The sequence below is a fragment of the Anomalospiza imberbis genome, chromosome 4 (assembly GCF_031753505.1).
Source record: "Anomalospiza imberbis isolate Cuckoo-Finch-1a 21T00152 chromosome 4, ASM3175350v1, whole genome shotgun sequence".
Lineage (NCBI taxonomy): Eukaryota > Metazoa > Chordata > Aves > Passeriformes > Viduidae > Anomalospiza > Anomalospiza imberbis.
This window is the reverse complement of record NC_089684.1, coordinates 6,833,326-6,850,243: the sequence shown is the minus strand read 5'-3', so window position 1 is coordinate 6,850,243 and position 16,918 is coordinate 6,833,326. Positions and strand designations below refer to the sequence as shown.

The 16,918-nt window shown below is 37.5% G+C and overlaps 1 protein-coding gene across 6 annotated transcripts in view; it reads left to right on the top strand.

Annotated features, from left to right (window-relative positions):
* TENM3 (teneurin transmembrane protein 3) overlaps positions 1-16,918 on the top strand; it is a 469,046-nt gene that overhangs the window by 139,754 nt on the left and 312,374 nt on the right. For all 6 annotated transcript variants that reach the window (XM_068187008.1, XM_068187012.1, XM_068187010.1 and 3 more), the window contains one exon: positions 15,585-15,887. In XM_068187008.1, coding sequence (XP_068043109.1) covers positions 15,656-15,887 — 232 coding nt within the window. In that variant the 5' untranslated portion in view covers positions 15,585-15,655. The remainder of the gene's footprint in view (positions 1-15,584; positions 15,888-16,918) is intronic.

Here is a 16,918-nt window from a genome sequence, read left to right as displayed (position 1 = left end):
TGGGTTAGTTTGTTCCCTGCAGAGAGTGTTTGGGGTTTTGATGGGTTTCACTTTTTATTTAAGAAGGACAGCATCATAATCTTTCCTTTGCCTTTAGGTGGTCATCTCCCTTGACAATTGAGTTGATTTCAGTCAGAGGAAGAAAAGAATGAAAGAGATGGGCAAAAATGCTTAGGATCAAAGGATACTCTAGCTTTTCTCATGGTTAAACACAAACTTGTGGGTCAGTGCATGTGGATGCATTCAATACAATGTCAGATTTTTAGCTTGTCTTTTTTGAAAGATGAAATATTAATATAATATCCTTTCTGTATGTATTTAAAATAAGCTTGCTTGGCAAAATAAAAAGGTTATTTAAGTGAAGGGAGGAGAAGTTTCAAGTAAACAGTAATTAATCCCTTAAATACTATGTTGCATGAGAGTGTCTTGCTCTGACAGATATAATTTTCAAATAAAACTGCATATTGTATGTGTATAAATTGACAGCCTTCCGTGTCCTTGTTAATCACAAGATTAAAGAGGAAGTAGAACTGAATTTAAAGCCTTTTCCAAAAAGGCTTGGAGCAGTGTGTTTTCAAGTGTTAGTCTTTGGGAAAGGGGTGATGATACTGCTCATACTTTTGTTTAAGAAATGTTTATCAAGTACCACTGTTTCTGTGCATCAGTACCAGATTGCCCAGTTACAATACATATGCTGGCATCTGTCTATTTTGTAATTAAGCATTAGGCCCACTGTACCTCAAGTATCTGAAATAGCTACTGCAAACGTGGGTGCTGGTACTCTGTGTGTAAGTGCAGAAACTTGTCAGTCCTTTGTGCTCCTATTATTTCTGGAGTCTAAGCTAAACAGACTAACTGCTGCTAAGAAGCTGTCAGGGGATGCATGTCAAACACTAGGTGGATTATGCGATCAGACCAGGGCTGGGATACTTAAGTCAGTGGTTGGAAGATGGAAAAAAAGTGACCTTTTTCTCTCAACATTGTTTTTACACTGAATGGAACAGATGAGTTTCTGAATTATTCACTGTACTGGAAGCTTATAATCATTAGCAATGGTGGCAGCAGCAGACTATGGAGACAGGGTTGAGTATTTTGTTAAAATGCCTTTTTCTGAAGCTCATCAAAGGATTCATTTCACAAAACAGTCTCGGGGAATTTGGGTATTTAAGATCTGTGGGAGAAACAACATTTTCTTCCAAAGAACCAAGAAAGAGAATATTTTCTTCTTAATTTTGTAAGGATCAGTGTTAAGATAAAGGTTAATATTAATTGCAGGTTTTACACAGGAATGGAACAAAGAACATCTATGAAAAGGGTTTGCTATTTCAGTGAGTAATCCCAATGAGTTGATTAGTGTTAGTAATAAAGAAGACCTTTTAACCCATAATGTAATTCCTAGATATATAAATTACCTATTTATCTAAAAAAATAATTTAATATCCATAGTAGCAAAATGAACTTGAAACAAAGATAGTAAGATTGTCTTGGGTATAACTGATATGTGGTAGAAGGTAAGGCTTTTCTTGATCTCATTAATAGTTTTGCCTGCCTAAAATACAGACTATTTATAGTTTCCTCAAAATTGTTAGCTTCTAATGATACAATCTTTAAAGTTGTTTTGTTTCAGCAGGTCCAATTTAGTACCATATTCTCTAAAGTTTCTTCATTTTAAATTCTGTAATCTCTTGATGCTTATTATTTTAAAACTGGGAAGTTGGAACTTGGATGCAGTGTGTAATAATTATGCCATGGATTAGCATGTTGTTAGTGTCCTATAACACGCCACTCATCAGTCAGATGCTATTGCCCAAATGAGAGCTTGTGTGGCTGCATCCATTATCGCTGCTACTGTCTACTGTGAGCTACTAAAGACAAAGGTTTTGCATAAGGAAAAAGTAGGGGTAAAGCAGTGAAAAGGGACTGGAAAGTTAATGGCTACACCTCTCAGGAAACCAAGATTTTAAAAATCTTCCAAAGCTTTTACAGTTCTCTCTTTGCTTTTAAAAACTGTTCCTTGTGGTTGGGAAAGTGTGCTTTGTAGGTACATTCTGAATCTTTTTAACTTAAAAGGCACATGCCATAATGAACTGAGATTTTTCCAGTGGTCCAGTTAATATTTCAACATTGTTACACTCCATAGAATGTATAAAAACATATAAGTATCTGTAATAAGACACTTAAGAGTGTTAAACAGAACTTCCAAGTGCCTGCCATTTTTGGTGTTAATTGTTCCTCTGGGTTGTGAGGGTGGAAATTACATGGCAGGTGGGGAGGTGTTTCCATGAAGTCACCAGCATTCTGTGTCTTCCACTGCAGAGAGAACGCTGTTCACAGTGGGTCTGGCATCTTACTTGATGTTGGTCCACTTTGGAATAATTTTATATGCTTTATTGTAGCCTGCTTTATTTGCATCAGGCCCCAGCCTGGGTTTTAAGGTTTGCTTCAAAGCCTTGCTCAGTCTCAGGTGGCACAAAGGGTTCCTCCCGTTACCCTGTGGCTGCTATGGGGTGTCAGACGTTCCCTCTGTGTTTTGAGGGTCAGGCCAGGCAGTAATTGCTCAACCACCTGGCAACTGTTACAAGCAGACAGGTGAAGACAAGCCCAGACAGCTCTTGAGACCCTGTGCTGTCCAGTCAGTGCAAAGCCTCTGGCCTTTCACCAGCACTGACAAGAATCCTATTTATTATGCTACTTCATATATAGAAATAAAATTAGATTAAAGCTTTCTGAAATCATGAGCATCTGTCTTGTATTTTCTGTCTGAGAGAACTGTGTCGGTCAACACTACCAAATGCACTCAAAACAGACTGACTGAAGTCATAGCTGCAGGTCAGAAACTTAATAAAATCTGGCTAAGAGGGTGGTGGTTTTTTTTTTTTTCATGCTAAAGCAAAGAAGATACAAGCAATAAGCTAATGCTGTACTGCCTGTTTTCTCCAAACCCTATCAGACCCTTTCTTGTTGCTCCCCCAGCCTCAGAACCATGCTGTGTGCTGCACCAGGCCCAGCTGCAGCAGGAGAGGGGTGGGATGATCCCAGGGGTGCTCAGGCCCATCAGGCTGCAGAGCGCCAGGATCCAGGGTTGGTCCTCTCGGGTGAGCGTTTGAATGAGAGCATCTGCGAGGAGGGGAGAAGGGAAGAGTTGGCTATTATAGTTGCTATCGTTCCTCATTGTGCTTAAAAAGAACAGCTTTTCTTGTTTATTTTATTTCTTTTATTTTAAATAAATTTTAAACTGAATTTCTTGTAAGCATTTGCCAAATTCAGTTTGTCTCGTCTTCAGTCCGTAGGGAGAACATCCCTCGAAAGACTCCCAAGCCTTTTTTCCCCCTCTGGTTGCGTGAAGACCCAGATTCTAGAATTTTATCACCAGGATTCTGGCAAACGGTACTTTGTGACTCTGAACTATGTCTTGTTTCACGAAACCAAACTGCTTCATGATTTATGGATAAGGCATTCAGAAATTCAATTGAATTCAGAAATTGAGACAGACTGCTTTCTAAGGAAACTGCATTGTGTCCTGTCTCAAGCATGGCAGGGACTGAACTAGTCTGTGCAAGTGTTCAGGACTGATATCCCTGTGAAGTAAGGTGCTACCTCGTTAGTTTCTTATATTGCACCTGTTCCTGAGTCACTGTGGTACGATCTCTAATTTAACAATTCTGCAGGACAGTGAGTGCTCTTAAATCGGAGTCATATACCAGCACATGGTGGTTCTGCTGATCATGCCATGTTTTTGTGAAAGGTAAATAAATGCTTTAAACAGGACATGGAAGATGCATCTTTGCCAAAAGCTTCTAAGCCTTCGGTACAGAGGAACCTAGCCCTGAGGGAATAACAGATAAGGAAAAACAGAGTAATACATAATTATCAACATCTCACTATTTTTAGTGATGCTGGTTTTGTTCCTGTATTAAATTTTATTTTAGTTGACTAAATAGATAAAAGGAATTTGGAGGCAATTAATTTTATGTTTTTCTAGCTTCAAAGTCCCAAACCAGCATAGAATTTTTCTCCTTGGTGGTATTTTGCACATATTACTAATAGCTTTGTAACCTATATTTAAAAACTTCTTTGCATTATTTTTTTTATGGGAAGGATGTCCTGTTATTCTTCAGGGGAGACAGAAGAGTAACTACTGAAAAACCTAACTTACATAGGTATAAGAACATTCCTGCCTTGTCCGTCCAATGCTCCCTGGTGGTCTTGGTTTGGTCACCTCTACCATAAGTTTGTGAAGAGACAAATTTATCAGTGTCTTGGTGGTTTGGAATATACAGTTGCTGAAAGCAAAGGGGAGTTAGATTAGGTACGTACACTTCCCAAGCTGTCTTGAATTAGCTTAGCTACATAGTGGGCTTTGTTACTTTAGATTTAGGAGAGTACTACTAATAATACTTCTCCCATGGCATGTCTTTCATTGGTGGCTTTTATTCATATATAGTAAGCATCTTTATATGTACATATATGTGCACATGCACATTTCACTAGCTTTGTAATGTTCAATTAAACTTTTTAGGCATTAAGAGCTGCAAATTGGATAAGATTTGATGGGTATCTGTCTAATCATTCCAAAGAGCTTTAAAATATCTCTTAATTTTCCAATCTCTCTTTTACCTTCTTTGCCCTGGTCTCCATCAGTATATTTCAAACTCTGTAGAAGTCTGTCTTTCTCAGTTACAGCTGTGGTCTTTTTTTTGGGTTTTTTTTTTTTGCACTGCTTGCTGATTGTATGTAAGAATTCTTTGATTACGTGTACTTCTATTCAGTTATTTGGAGGCCCCAACTGACAAAAAGGAATATTAAGATAAACTTTCCCAGTACCAGCAAAGAACCTCTGTTAAATATTTTTTTTTAAGAAGCCTGCTTCTTGGAAGCCTCAATTAGCTTCAACACAAAAATTATATTACTAATCCTACCTGGCAGCTCTGTGCAGCACTACCAGGCAGTCTGGTATGAATCGAAGGTGTGGAGTAGCACATTCATTGTTCCCAGCTGAATGAGCCCTCCCCAGAAGATGAGTATGTCCAGAAATGATAGCTGAGCAGTCTGAACCCCTTCATTCACCCTGCTGGGTGTGCTCATCCTTTCACCTGGGTGCGTTAAGAGCCTATGATATTAATCAGAATGGCTCCAGTCTCAGAGCTTATCTACATCAGTGGTTTTAAAAGTGCACTCTTCTGTCAGCATCGCTGCATCTGCACAATAGATTTTGCTAGCTTAAGCTATGACTTCTAGTAAATTCAACTGTGCTGCCAGAATTTTTTGGTACAGACCAGATCTCTCAGTACTGCCTTTTTAAGCATGTTCTTGAGCTGTGCAAATACAGAGACGAGGTTTTGATGCCACCAAGTTCAGGTGCAGGTGTAAGGGGTTTCTTTCTTTCCTAATGCCTGCATTTCTTCAGTCCTGGACCACCCCTCAGGATCAATTTTTTTCTTGAAGTTTTCTAAATTCTTCTGAACATAGCTAATGTAGTTAAAGAATGTCACCTTGGATTTCCTATTCTGGAGTTCTTCACTTTAGGAGGGACATGAGCCCCTCTGCTGCATTGTGTTGATCAAGAAAGTTTCTAGACCCTATCTTGTCATGGAGCTCATGCCCTCTTTTTGTTTCCACAAAACTATCTCAAGTATCTAGACAATTCAGCAAAAAGTTAGTACTTGGAAGTGCCTATACTGGAACTGGTGTTTTTGCCCTTCAATATAGAATAAGAAAATTACAAGTAGTTTCATATTTAGTGTAAGGCCATGCAAAAAATTGATGTTTTACTTTGTGTTTCATATTACAAAAGAATTAGAAATATTTGAAACAGGATAGAAATTAAACTACCTGCTCATCCACCCATATGGAATTGTCTGAGGCATCCTGACTGTCACTGTAGGAAAGATTCTCTTCCTTCTTCTGCTTGTGCCTTCTGTGTCCTGTAAATGAGTGGAAGCCTCCAGTATTCCTGGCATTGTCTTGCACCTCTTCTTGCTAAACTTACTTGATAAGAAATACAATTACATATTATTTAGTTCTGGTGTGACTGAGCTATGGAACTGCTCTACAAACTCCTATTTGGATCTAAAAGGACTTAGTTGGTAATTGGGAAGTATTTTCATTATTCAGTTACAGTTAATTGTGCATGTGTTTGGAGACCAAATTTTCAATTATGTTGTTAATGATAGAAATAGCCCATTATTTAAAGGTCACCTTCAGATCTGTTGCTGAAGTAGATTGTTACTTTAATTAGAAGGATTTTTAATCAATGCGTGTACTGAGATATTCTGAATATTATATGAAGTGGTAATTTAAAGAATTTAAAGAATTAACTTCCTCCAAAGCGTAATATGAAGGTGCTCAATACTTCCTGTATAAGGTTGTGCTCGTTTTGTAAAACTGGAATCATTTGGCAGTGAAGCATATTTGAAGTTGAGACTTGGTTCTCTGACATGTGAGTGCAGGTGCTGTCATTGGGCTCTCCAGCAGTAGGTCAGCTTCTTCTCCATGGTTGAAATTTGGCAGCATGTGGAAGCACAGCCAGGTGCCTTACCTGTAGGTAACACACACCAGGGAAGGAGGAGGGCAGCAGGAGGTGGTTCTTTGTCCTACTTCCCCAGCTTCCTGAAGGAGGCTTTGAGTTATTGAGGGTTAATTGTTCTTTGAGTAGTTGTGAGAGAGGGCCTTGGCTGGTAGTCAGGTAGGGTCATGCCAGAGGAGGCTGTGTGGACACTTCCAGAGAGCAATGTGCTCCTTTGAACACAACTGCTAATTACTGTGGGAAATTTTGTGTCTCACATAATTAGCCAAAGAACTAATTTTAAAACTGCATTATCCTTTTGTTTGCCCTAATCAAAGTCTTAGTTCTGTTGAAACTGGAGACAAAACCTGGGAGGTAAGAGTAGAATGGGGTGATTACAGGACAAAAAGTTTTTGTATGACCTTTAAGGTAAGGCTAAAAATCTGATGCAATGAAAGGGATGCTTTGAAAGAGTTAGAACAGGGATTACAGAAAGGAAGTGATCCAGCAGGGCAAACAACCTCCAGCCTTTACTGTCTGCTGATGCTGGGTTGTGCTAAAGAAGAGACAATTAGAGGTTGTGACAAGAGGACACAGCTTGTGCAGAGAGGGAAGCAGGAACCTGGGGAGTACAGAGGAGCACACAACAGCTGATACCATCTGAATACATAGGATAGTTAAATACAGTAGTAGGGATTGCTAATGTGAACATAATCAAGTTAAGCAGTACTTTACTACATCTTATGGTAGCATTTGTAAATAATATTTTGCGCTACTGTATTAGGAGTAGTAAGTGAATATTGTGACAGTATGAATATAGAGTACTTGTTGCTGTGGGGATTTTTTCATTATGTTTGGGAATTTTCTTGTATCTCTGTGGTTTTGATTTGTTGCTATTTGGGAAAGTCAGTCTTGAGAGCAAGGAGATAACTTTGAACAAAACAGAGTTCTTGAGCACTGAACCAATTGTCAGTATGCCTTAAAAATCTTACTAGTCATTCTTTATAGAGATGAGTCACTAAATAATTCTCCAGGTTACCAGGCTGCAACAGTATCCTCATTATAATGAGACTGGGACTGAAATATCTGATTACCTGTCAGATCATAAGGGAAAGGAAAATCTTGTGAATGACTCCTGTTTGTGTGAAATTTTAGTTTTCACTATGAGAAGCTGTACTTGGAAACCAAGGCTGATGCTGCCTGTGTATCCTGTGTCATGCAACCAAAACAGGAGCTTCAGCACCTACACTTAACTATTTTCTTCTTCCCTCTCCCACGTGTCTGCAATGACATCCTTGTTACTGTTTCCTCAGGTTCTCCTTTCATTTCCAGACACCTTCACAGTAATATTTTCAGCTCAGTCTTGTGACTGTATGCCCAGCTCTTGCATGTCACATGTAATATACTTCATTTCCCTTATAGTGACTTGAGAGATGTATTGTTTTTGAAACCTCACTACTGTCAAATCGTTTGAAATTAACTCTGAGTTGTTGAAGGGGGACTTGAATGATTGACAGCCTCTTCAGATGGTGAAGCTGACATGCCAGATAGCTTTGTTCTCCAAACAGAAATACAGAAATGACTGTGCTGTGCTCCCTGCTTGGGGGCACAGGGACTGTAGCACCTTTGCTGGTGTTCATGGTCTGTTATATGTTGTTCTTGTGTCGGAGTCTCCGTCCCACTTGTTTTAGTTTTAAAAAAAATCTCTTCATTTCTGTATATTTGTTTCACAACAAAAGAGGACTGTGTGGAAGAGCTCTGAGCAGGTGCAAAAGTAGATTTGGGAGACATGATTCAAGAAGGAATTATGCTTGCATATATTAGGATACCATTAAGATAGGTTGAGTAAGAGCACAGTGATGGAAAAAGAGTGTGTAAAAGATGAGAAGGGAAGGAGATGATGGCATAAAGGATGATTTTCAAGTTTAAAGGAGTAGAGGGAAGTATTTGGGCCTTATTAGTTGCTGAGTAATACATTGCCCAGTGCTGACTCTACGAGTTTAATACTCTGTGCCGAAGTAAATAAGTCACAAAGTTCTTCTCTTCTGAAGTTTTCTTTGTTCTCTTCCTCCACTTGTTTTTTCTCTTAAACACTTTTCTCTTGCCAGGTTTGCTGTGTTGCTTGTCTTCCCCAGTGGTATCATAATGAGTGCTACTGAGTGCTTCTCTCTCCTCTTTGTGTCTTGAGCTTGTTTTGTTATTCATTTTTTCTTCACATTGTGGCATTTCTGCTCACTTAACTTCCTTTCCTTCTGTCTTTTCATCACATGTTCTCACCCTGCTTTTTACTAAAGGAGCACACTATATTATTACACTCTTTTGGTCTTCATGTTCCCTTTCTCACGTAGCTCTTTCAGCCCTTGAGATAACACACTTTTTATACAAATTCCCCAAATTAGAGGTAGATGCTTCTCCTCAAAATCAAGTTTCATGATAGTTCCTCTATGAAATCCTTCCAAAGGAGGAACTGAAACTATCAGGGTAGCCCTGAGTTCCTCTGAAGAGTCTGTTCCAGTTGGTCCAGTGTCTCAGCCCTCCCTCCTTGCAATGTGCAGGTTTTCTGCAGGGCCTGCTTGGTGACTTGATAACCAGCACAGCCCCAGGCTGCATCTGTGTGGCCAGCTTGGGGTTATTTTCAGTTTTGTCTTAAGGTTTATAGCCTTGCTCTGGAGAGGCTCCTGGCATGCAGAAATAGCTGTAGCTCCATCTCAAATGCTGTTACACGTCCTCATTCCCTCCCAGGAAAATGCAATCCTGAGAAGTGCTCCCTTGACTCCCATCATTACATTATGTCTTTCTGCCCATATGAGGGAAAGTATGAGGTGTTCTTTCCCTCTTTCCCTCAACTCCCAAAGATTTTAATTTTAAGTAATGGCTCCAATATTGTTATACAAATATCAATGTCTGTGACTAACCAGAATGCTGCAAAACTCTTTTATCTTGTTGGTTTTCCTGACTCTTATTGCAAGAAACTTCTGTAATGAACATAGAGTACATTTATTTGTTGTTTATTCTGTCTCTAATGTAGTTAAGATTTTTAGATAGACTGTGTAAAGTAACTTTTATATTAACATTACATCCTGTTGTGATGGCAGATATGAGTGTTCTGTTCCCCTGACTGATGTAGAAAAATACAAAATAATTTTTACTTGTCTTACTTATTACTCTTTTTTTGCATGTGTGTTTTTGTTAGATTTTTTTTTTGCTGGGATTTTTGGTTTGTTTGTTTTTAATTTGATTCTAAAATGTAGTTAGTTAGTGACTTCAAGAAGCTTCTTTTAAATTTTAGTTTGTGAACTGTCTGACAGGCCATCTGTTTCTCACTCCCTCTTAGGAAGGCTGACTTGGGATAGATTCTCTCCAATTTCTACGCTGGAAGACAGACTTTTTATATTAAGAAGTGAGTTTCTAGATATGATGACCTGAAATGTCCATGTATTAAGAGTCATCAGTTTGACTAATGGCACACCATGGCTACAGATCATCCTAAGCACCTCTTCAAAGTGTCATTTTTCCAGCTCAGTTGATTTCTGACATATCTCACTTTATCAGCCATTGAAGTGGAAATTTCATCACTCTTTTATGCTTTTTGAGTTTTTCTTAGCATTTGTTTGTAATAGGTTTTATGGGTGATTAGTTGTGCAAATTGTGAAGTTTTTTTTGTGGACGGAAGATTTTCTTAATTTTTGCATGTTGTACCTAAGCTTTTTAATCTACTTGTTAACATATATCAGCTGAATTTTTCTTTGTTCTTCTGCTATTAAGAGGCTGTGAAATACTATACCTAGTGCAATTTGTAACTAATGCAATACTTACGTTTATTTAACCTGGTCAACAATTACAGGTACAAAGGAAATTATTATTAAATGAAAAAAAATGGCACTTGCAGACATGTATCTATTGAACAGCACTACTTAGATGCTATTTTCAGCAACTGTTGTCAATGCTGAGAATAGGCACTGTCTTAGCTTGCAGCCAGTAAAATCCTCTGCTCTTATTCCAGACAGAAGCTCAAGTCTGCTTCTTCTCCCAGAAATCTTAGGGTTCTTGTACTGCTTGTGTTTATGTAGAATCATGAAAGCAGATTTGGTCTCCATCTAAGCAAGTGTTCAGACTGTGCTTTCACCTAGGAGTGAATGTGGAAGGATCAATGACTCTTCATTTGTAATAGTGGTAATTGATAAGAAAAATAACAATAATTCAATAATAATGTAGGTCTCTGCAGCTGGGAATACTATGATTCTTTGGAATGTCTAAGTTTTCAGACTGAGATGTTGGGAGGGAAGTTTGTGATATGTTATGTGTAAGTTCCTTCCCTCTCTCAGTTTTGCTGGCCTCAGGGAGGGAAGAAGGGCTATGCTCCAGCAACATGCTGCTTTCCTTGCTGCTGCTTCTCCTTGAGACTGAGGAAGAGAGTTTGTATTCCTTGTATTTCAAACTCTCTTACTGTTCTCCTGTAACAGAGAAATGTACAAATTTTATCTTTCCATTTTTGAATATTTTGTATTCCAGCTCTGTATATATGAACGTCTCTTATTATTCTTAGAACTAATTCCAGTTTTGCTTTGTATGTTTAGAGATGTCTAAAATGGATATAGATGTTGAAAGGGACTATAGTAGATCCATAAAGCAATCCAAGCGGTGACATCATCTTTTCTATACAATTATCTTGTCATTTTGGCAACAAACCTATTTTGTGTCTTACCTGTTTACTCCATCTGTAGATTTTTAGATATCAAAGGACGTAAAATACTGAGGCATATTTAAGCTTCTTAGTCAGGTACATTGATGTTTATTGAATCATGTTTAATGCTGGGAGAAGTTTCTCCAAGTGAGAGATGGGGAGGGAGCACTGTGTACCTTGGGCACGATTGCCATCCTGCTGCCAAACTGCAACAACCCTTTGAGGAACTCAGAGTTCAAGGTGTTGAATGAAATGCAGTCATTTTCCATAACATTTAAAGGCCTGCAGGCATGCTAAAGTTGTACCTGGGAGTTTTGGATAACTCTGTAGTGTGACCTTAATGTCTTTTTTTACATCTTACCAATTTAAATATGTCTGTAGTACTTTTCTGTGTCACAGTGTACTTAAGTATCAAATGTTTTTTCTTGAAAAGAGTTAAGTAACTGTGATTTGGTTTTTGGTTGGTTTTTTTGTTTGTTTTTCACTACCTTGGCTTTATTTCACGTTGCAATAGAAGACTAAGAGAAACTGTTGAAAGGCTGTCCTGGTAAATTTGAAAAGCAGTATAATACTGCTAACAGACATCATCCAACTTTGCCTGTGTCTGAGACATCAGTCATTGAAGCTCCTGTGGTAGCTTTGACACTCGTGTGTGAACATGCCTTGTGCTCAATTTTAGTGTTTGCAGTTGGTGTCTCTACAACACTTAAAGTAAAAGAAGGAATTTTGATTGTTTATTTGTTTTAACTATTAATTGCACATAACTTACCAGATTTGGTAATTAAATATTTTTTGTGCTAAAGGTGTTAATGATGGCAGAGGTCAACAATGTAGCCTGCTGCATAAGGAATCTTTGATCCCAATGACCTGATCACAACAAGAATTACTTGTCTGCTTCTTCTCTCCTTCTAAATTAAGTTGAAAGAAATATTTAACTATTATTTTTTAAATGGGTATCTCCTCTTTATGGTTTCAAGCTGTTTTTAAAATTTGGAGTGAGACTGGGAAGGTATATTCTGAGTGTGCAATCAGCTAAGCCATGTAGAGAAATGGGCTGAGCGTGACTGTATGAGAGCTGACACGTCAGCCTGGCGAACAGTGAACACCCTCCTGTGGAATTCAGCCAGGAGCCCCTGCCGCTGCAGAGATCACTGAAGAGGTCATGGGAGATCCCAATGCTCAGTCACACAGATGAGCATTCTCAGTTTTTATACTTTCAAAAGTATGGCACAGAAAGCAGTGAATTTTTTTTTTTCTGCAGTCCATGCAGGCTGTTTCACGTTAGCATTGCAATATAACACATGCAGCAGTATATAGCAGAGCTGAACTGACATCCTTTTGTGAGTGTGTTAGTAGTTCAATAGCTTTGTAAATATTGCTCTGTGTAAATGACTTCATTTAGTTGGGGTGAAGCAACCTGATAGACCATAAATATTGACATATGGGCAAAAATTCTTTGCAGATGAAAGCAAGTGTTTTATAATACATCTCAAAATAAATTTAATTCTCCTTGGTTTAAGATTTTTATCTGATTTTTTAAATTAGTTGTTGTGCACTTGTCTATCCCCACCAAGACCCTGAGATGCAGCTTTAATATTATATGAAACAAGAAGAGAAGAAAAAAAGGAAATATGATCAAATCTGTGCAGCAGTGGTTCATTTAAATCTGTGAGGATGTGAGTGGGAAATCTTGTTAGTATTTTAATAGTGATCTTTCAAAGAAAGGGGCTGAGTAGATGTAGTAAATGACAGTTTGGTTTTTTACTAAAATAATTTTCTCGATAATTGAAACTATTTTTCTCATTTGGGTATGAGAAGTGTTTTCTAGGGAAGAAGAAAGGGTGATTCATAATGTATCAATGATTCAAGTAAAGATGTAGTAAAGCCGTCTGCAAGTCTCCTTTTGTTTGACTTGTCACTGCTGACTTACCCTACTTAAACATTAATTCTGATATTTGTTTCTGTGTTCTGCAAATGTTTATGTTCTCCCTTTCTGCTTGTTGTCTGATCACAGTAAAGAACATTTATTTCTAGACAGTTCTTTAAGATAGCTTTTATTCTGTCTTCTATTAGATATGTGTATTAATTCGCTGATGAAATAAATTCAGACACAAGCCTGAGGATGTTGTTTCCTAAGACTTGCTGAAAGATACTACTAATTTTTAAAGTTAAAGGCTGCTGAAAATAAACAGGTGATTTGTATAATGCCAGATTCAAAAAGATCATGTTCTTAAAACCTAAAAGGTTTGTTTTGTTGTTTGTTTTGTTTTTATTCAAAAATGCCTACAAATACTCCAGTAGTCCTCATTATTCTGGCAGGATAATCACTGCTGAAGTGTCTCCATAAAGTGGTGCTGTTAAACAGCTTGTATTTTTTTAACCTTTTCATTCTTTGCCTGGAGAGGCAATAGATAATCCAGAGAACTGCTTTTAGAAATTTTATTGAATTCATTGACTTCTGTGGGAAGCAGATCGGTACTTCTTCATGCTACAGCATAGATTAAATCTTTGAGGATTTTATCCTGGTGTAGTAACAATGTGTTGTGCAAATAAGAGTTTGGGTTGTTGGTTTGGCTTTGGTTGTGCTTTTTTGTTATTGTTTTTGGTGGTTTCTTGTTAGGTCTTTTTTAACATTGTAAAGGATTTTGGAAACGTGGATAAAAATAAAAATTATTTCTTCTTTGATGGTGAGTAATCATGATGATGAATAGTGTGTGTCAGTTTTCCCATGGTACAGTTTAGAGACACTAGGAATTAGGGGCCCTTTAAAGTCTTGACATGCTTAGATGAAAGGGGAGAATAGGCTTTGCACTGCAGAGGAAATCCTGTGTGTATTTGTTAATAATTATTTTTAAACATAACAATTCAGTTTAGCATTAATAAAACACAGAGTTTAGAATATGTCTAGTAAACTGATTTTTCCTGGAAAGTACTTACATTTATTAGTAAATCAAATGTTTTAAAATCTGAGTGTTTCATATAAGCTAAAAAGATGTGCTACGTGGGCATGCACACGTCTAAACAGTCATCAAGTCTATAAACTGTTGTGTTGTAAAACTTTTTTTTTTTTTTTTTGATCATGTAAAAATTTCAGTTAACCACTTAAAATTTGAAAATATGAAAGTAGAAGATTGTTTCCTTAAATGGAAGTCTTTGGAGTTTCATTCTCAAGTCTAAACTGCGCTTCACATAGGCCAAGAAATGCAAAAGCCTTTTTGGAAAATGGCAAAACAAAATGATAAAGGACTGGTTCTTGTTCACAAACTTGAATTATGGCTCTGTAGTAAATTAAATACTCTCTAAAAATATTTTAAGGAGTGACAACTAATTAGTTTGATCATAAGTGTTTAAATAAGTGAAGAGTTGTAAAGCAACCTTATTTTTGCTGAAAAGAGTGCAAATGGAGTTTGCTGTTGCTGTGTGATATGTGTTGCTGTGTGATATGCATATGCTTTCTCAGCTATTTAAAGATAAAAATTATATTCTTAACTTTATTCTAGCACTTCTCTTTAAAAAACAAAACCAAAATTTCCAGGCTTTCTTTCTGTCAGAAATGTAGATATTTTGGTTGAGGGTGCAGGACCCAAGAAATTAAACTGAGATGTCTTGTTTTGAAAACTGAGAAGTCTTGTTTTGAAAACACATGAATGAAATATTAAAGCAAAATAAATAGTAATAGAAATATGATTCCTACTGTAATAGTACTTAAAAACTTGCGGGGAAAAAAAAAACCTATTTCTGACTCTCATTTGCAAATCAAATATTTTCTTGCCTTCTAGCACATCTTGCATAGAAAATACTGGCTTGGATAAACCTTCCTGTACATCACCTGTGTTGTTTTTGTAGCTTGCTGTGAAATTATGTGTACATGTTCTCTGATGAGAATAATTTTCTTAAAATAGCAATTGCAACAAAAATTAGAGAGGTCTAAGAGTCTGCAAAAAAGTATAAAACCCCAAACATTAAAACCACAAATTTCCAACAAGCAGAAGCAAAACAGATTTGCCATTTAAGCATGCAGGCTTCTCAGAAAAAGAAAAAAAAACAGCTTAACTACAGATAGACCTTAGACAACTAACACAGTCCTAAAGCTGAAAAACTACTATTTTTCCAGTCTGTTCTCTGCTCCAATCTGTCTCTGCTTTTGATCTTTTAATCTGTTGTAAAACAAATGAGTGGTATTGTGTTGATGTTTTTCACAGTAATTTTTTTGCTAACGTTTTAGATCAGGGTAGCTCCTGACATTGAGCTCTGGCAAGTCTTACAGAAGTGCTTCTCACCCTTTGCTGAGCAGATCTTTCTTTCTTTCTTTCTGTTCCAGACAGTTAGGGATCAATTACAGCCATTAGAGATCATTGTAACACATCAGTGGTTGTCTTTCTAATTTTATTATAGGTGAATGTAAGCTGAATGTAGAGAAGACTTCCCAATAAGCTGGCCTGATGTGCACAGAGAAGGAATGAAGTATGGATGTGAAGGAACGTAGGCCTTATTGCTCCCTGACAAAGAGCAGACGGGACAAGGAGCGTCGCTATACAAATTCTTCTGCAGAAAATGAGGAGTGCAGAGTGCCTACTCAGAAGTCTTACAGCTCCAGTGAAACCTTGAAAGCTTTTGATCATGATTCCTCTAGGTTGCTGTATGGAAACCGGGTAAAAGATTTGGTCCACAGAGAAGCAGATGAGTATACCAGACAAGGTAGGCAAGATGTTTGAATTCAGAGTGTGTAATTCATTAGTTCCAAGGCGTTCTTGCTGCAGGAAGGGTATGTTATTTTACCTGTTTCATCAGATTTGGTAATACTCCACACACGTAGTACACTTCCCTTGTGTCTCTGTAAATGTTTTACAAAGATGGGGAAGCAATGTGTACCATCTTTGGAGTAAATAATATATAATGCACAGGAAGTAAATGACCTGTGTTGGGCAATGGGTCAGTGACAACATTGCAGAGTCAAGTGTGAAGCATTCAGGCCTTACAATTTAAAAATAGACCCCCAGTTATTTGGCTCATTAATAGGTTTCCCAAAGGTTTACCATTCTAGTATATCTAAAAATGTAAATCGTTTAAAAATTAATAAAAAAGAGATAAATACAAGTGTTCCAAGAAGACCAAGCCCTATTAATAGATTTGTGGAAACATAGTATGTCTGGATGAGCATAAAAATAATTCATTAGCTCAGTGCTTTTATATTTTAGCTTACAAGGGCAGTAAAAGAGTACTGATCAGTGAGTAAGGTAAATTAGTTCGTAATTTGTGCATTTGGGTGCGTTAGATGATTTTTTTAGTGGTTATCCCTGATATATAACCAGATGGTAATAGGTTGCTAAAGCTCACTGTTGTGTTTTTCAGTTCAGGACTGGAGTGACATGAGAAGTCTAAATATCCATCGAGATTCTCAAAACATGATATTTTATAAGGTTCTCTTGCACCTTACTGTAGCTGACTCTGCTTGAGCACAGGATTTGGGCAAGATGATCTCAAGAGGTCCCTTTAGATCTCAGGGATTCTGAGTGATTGACCTTGGCTCCAGTTAGGGTTCAGTACTTATGCATCACTTTTGGATTCAAAACTGTAGTGTCTGGAATTGATACTTCTACATTTCCACAACTAAGCTACTTAATATAAAGAGAAAAAAAATGTTATGAAATGTGTAGAGTACTTCAGCCCAGCTATCTGAAAGGATAAAGCTAGGCCAAGAGCTGTGTGAGCCCATGACTCAGTTTTCT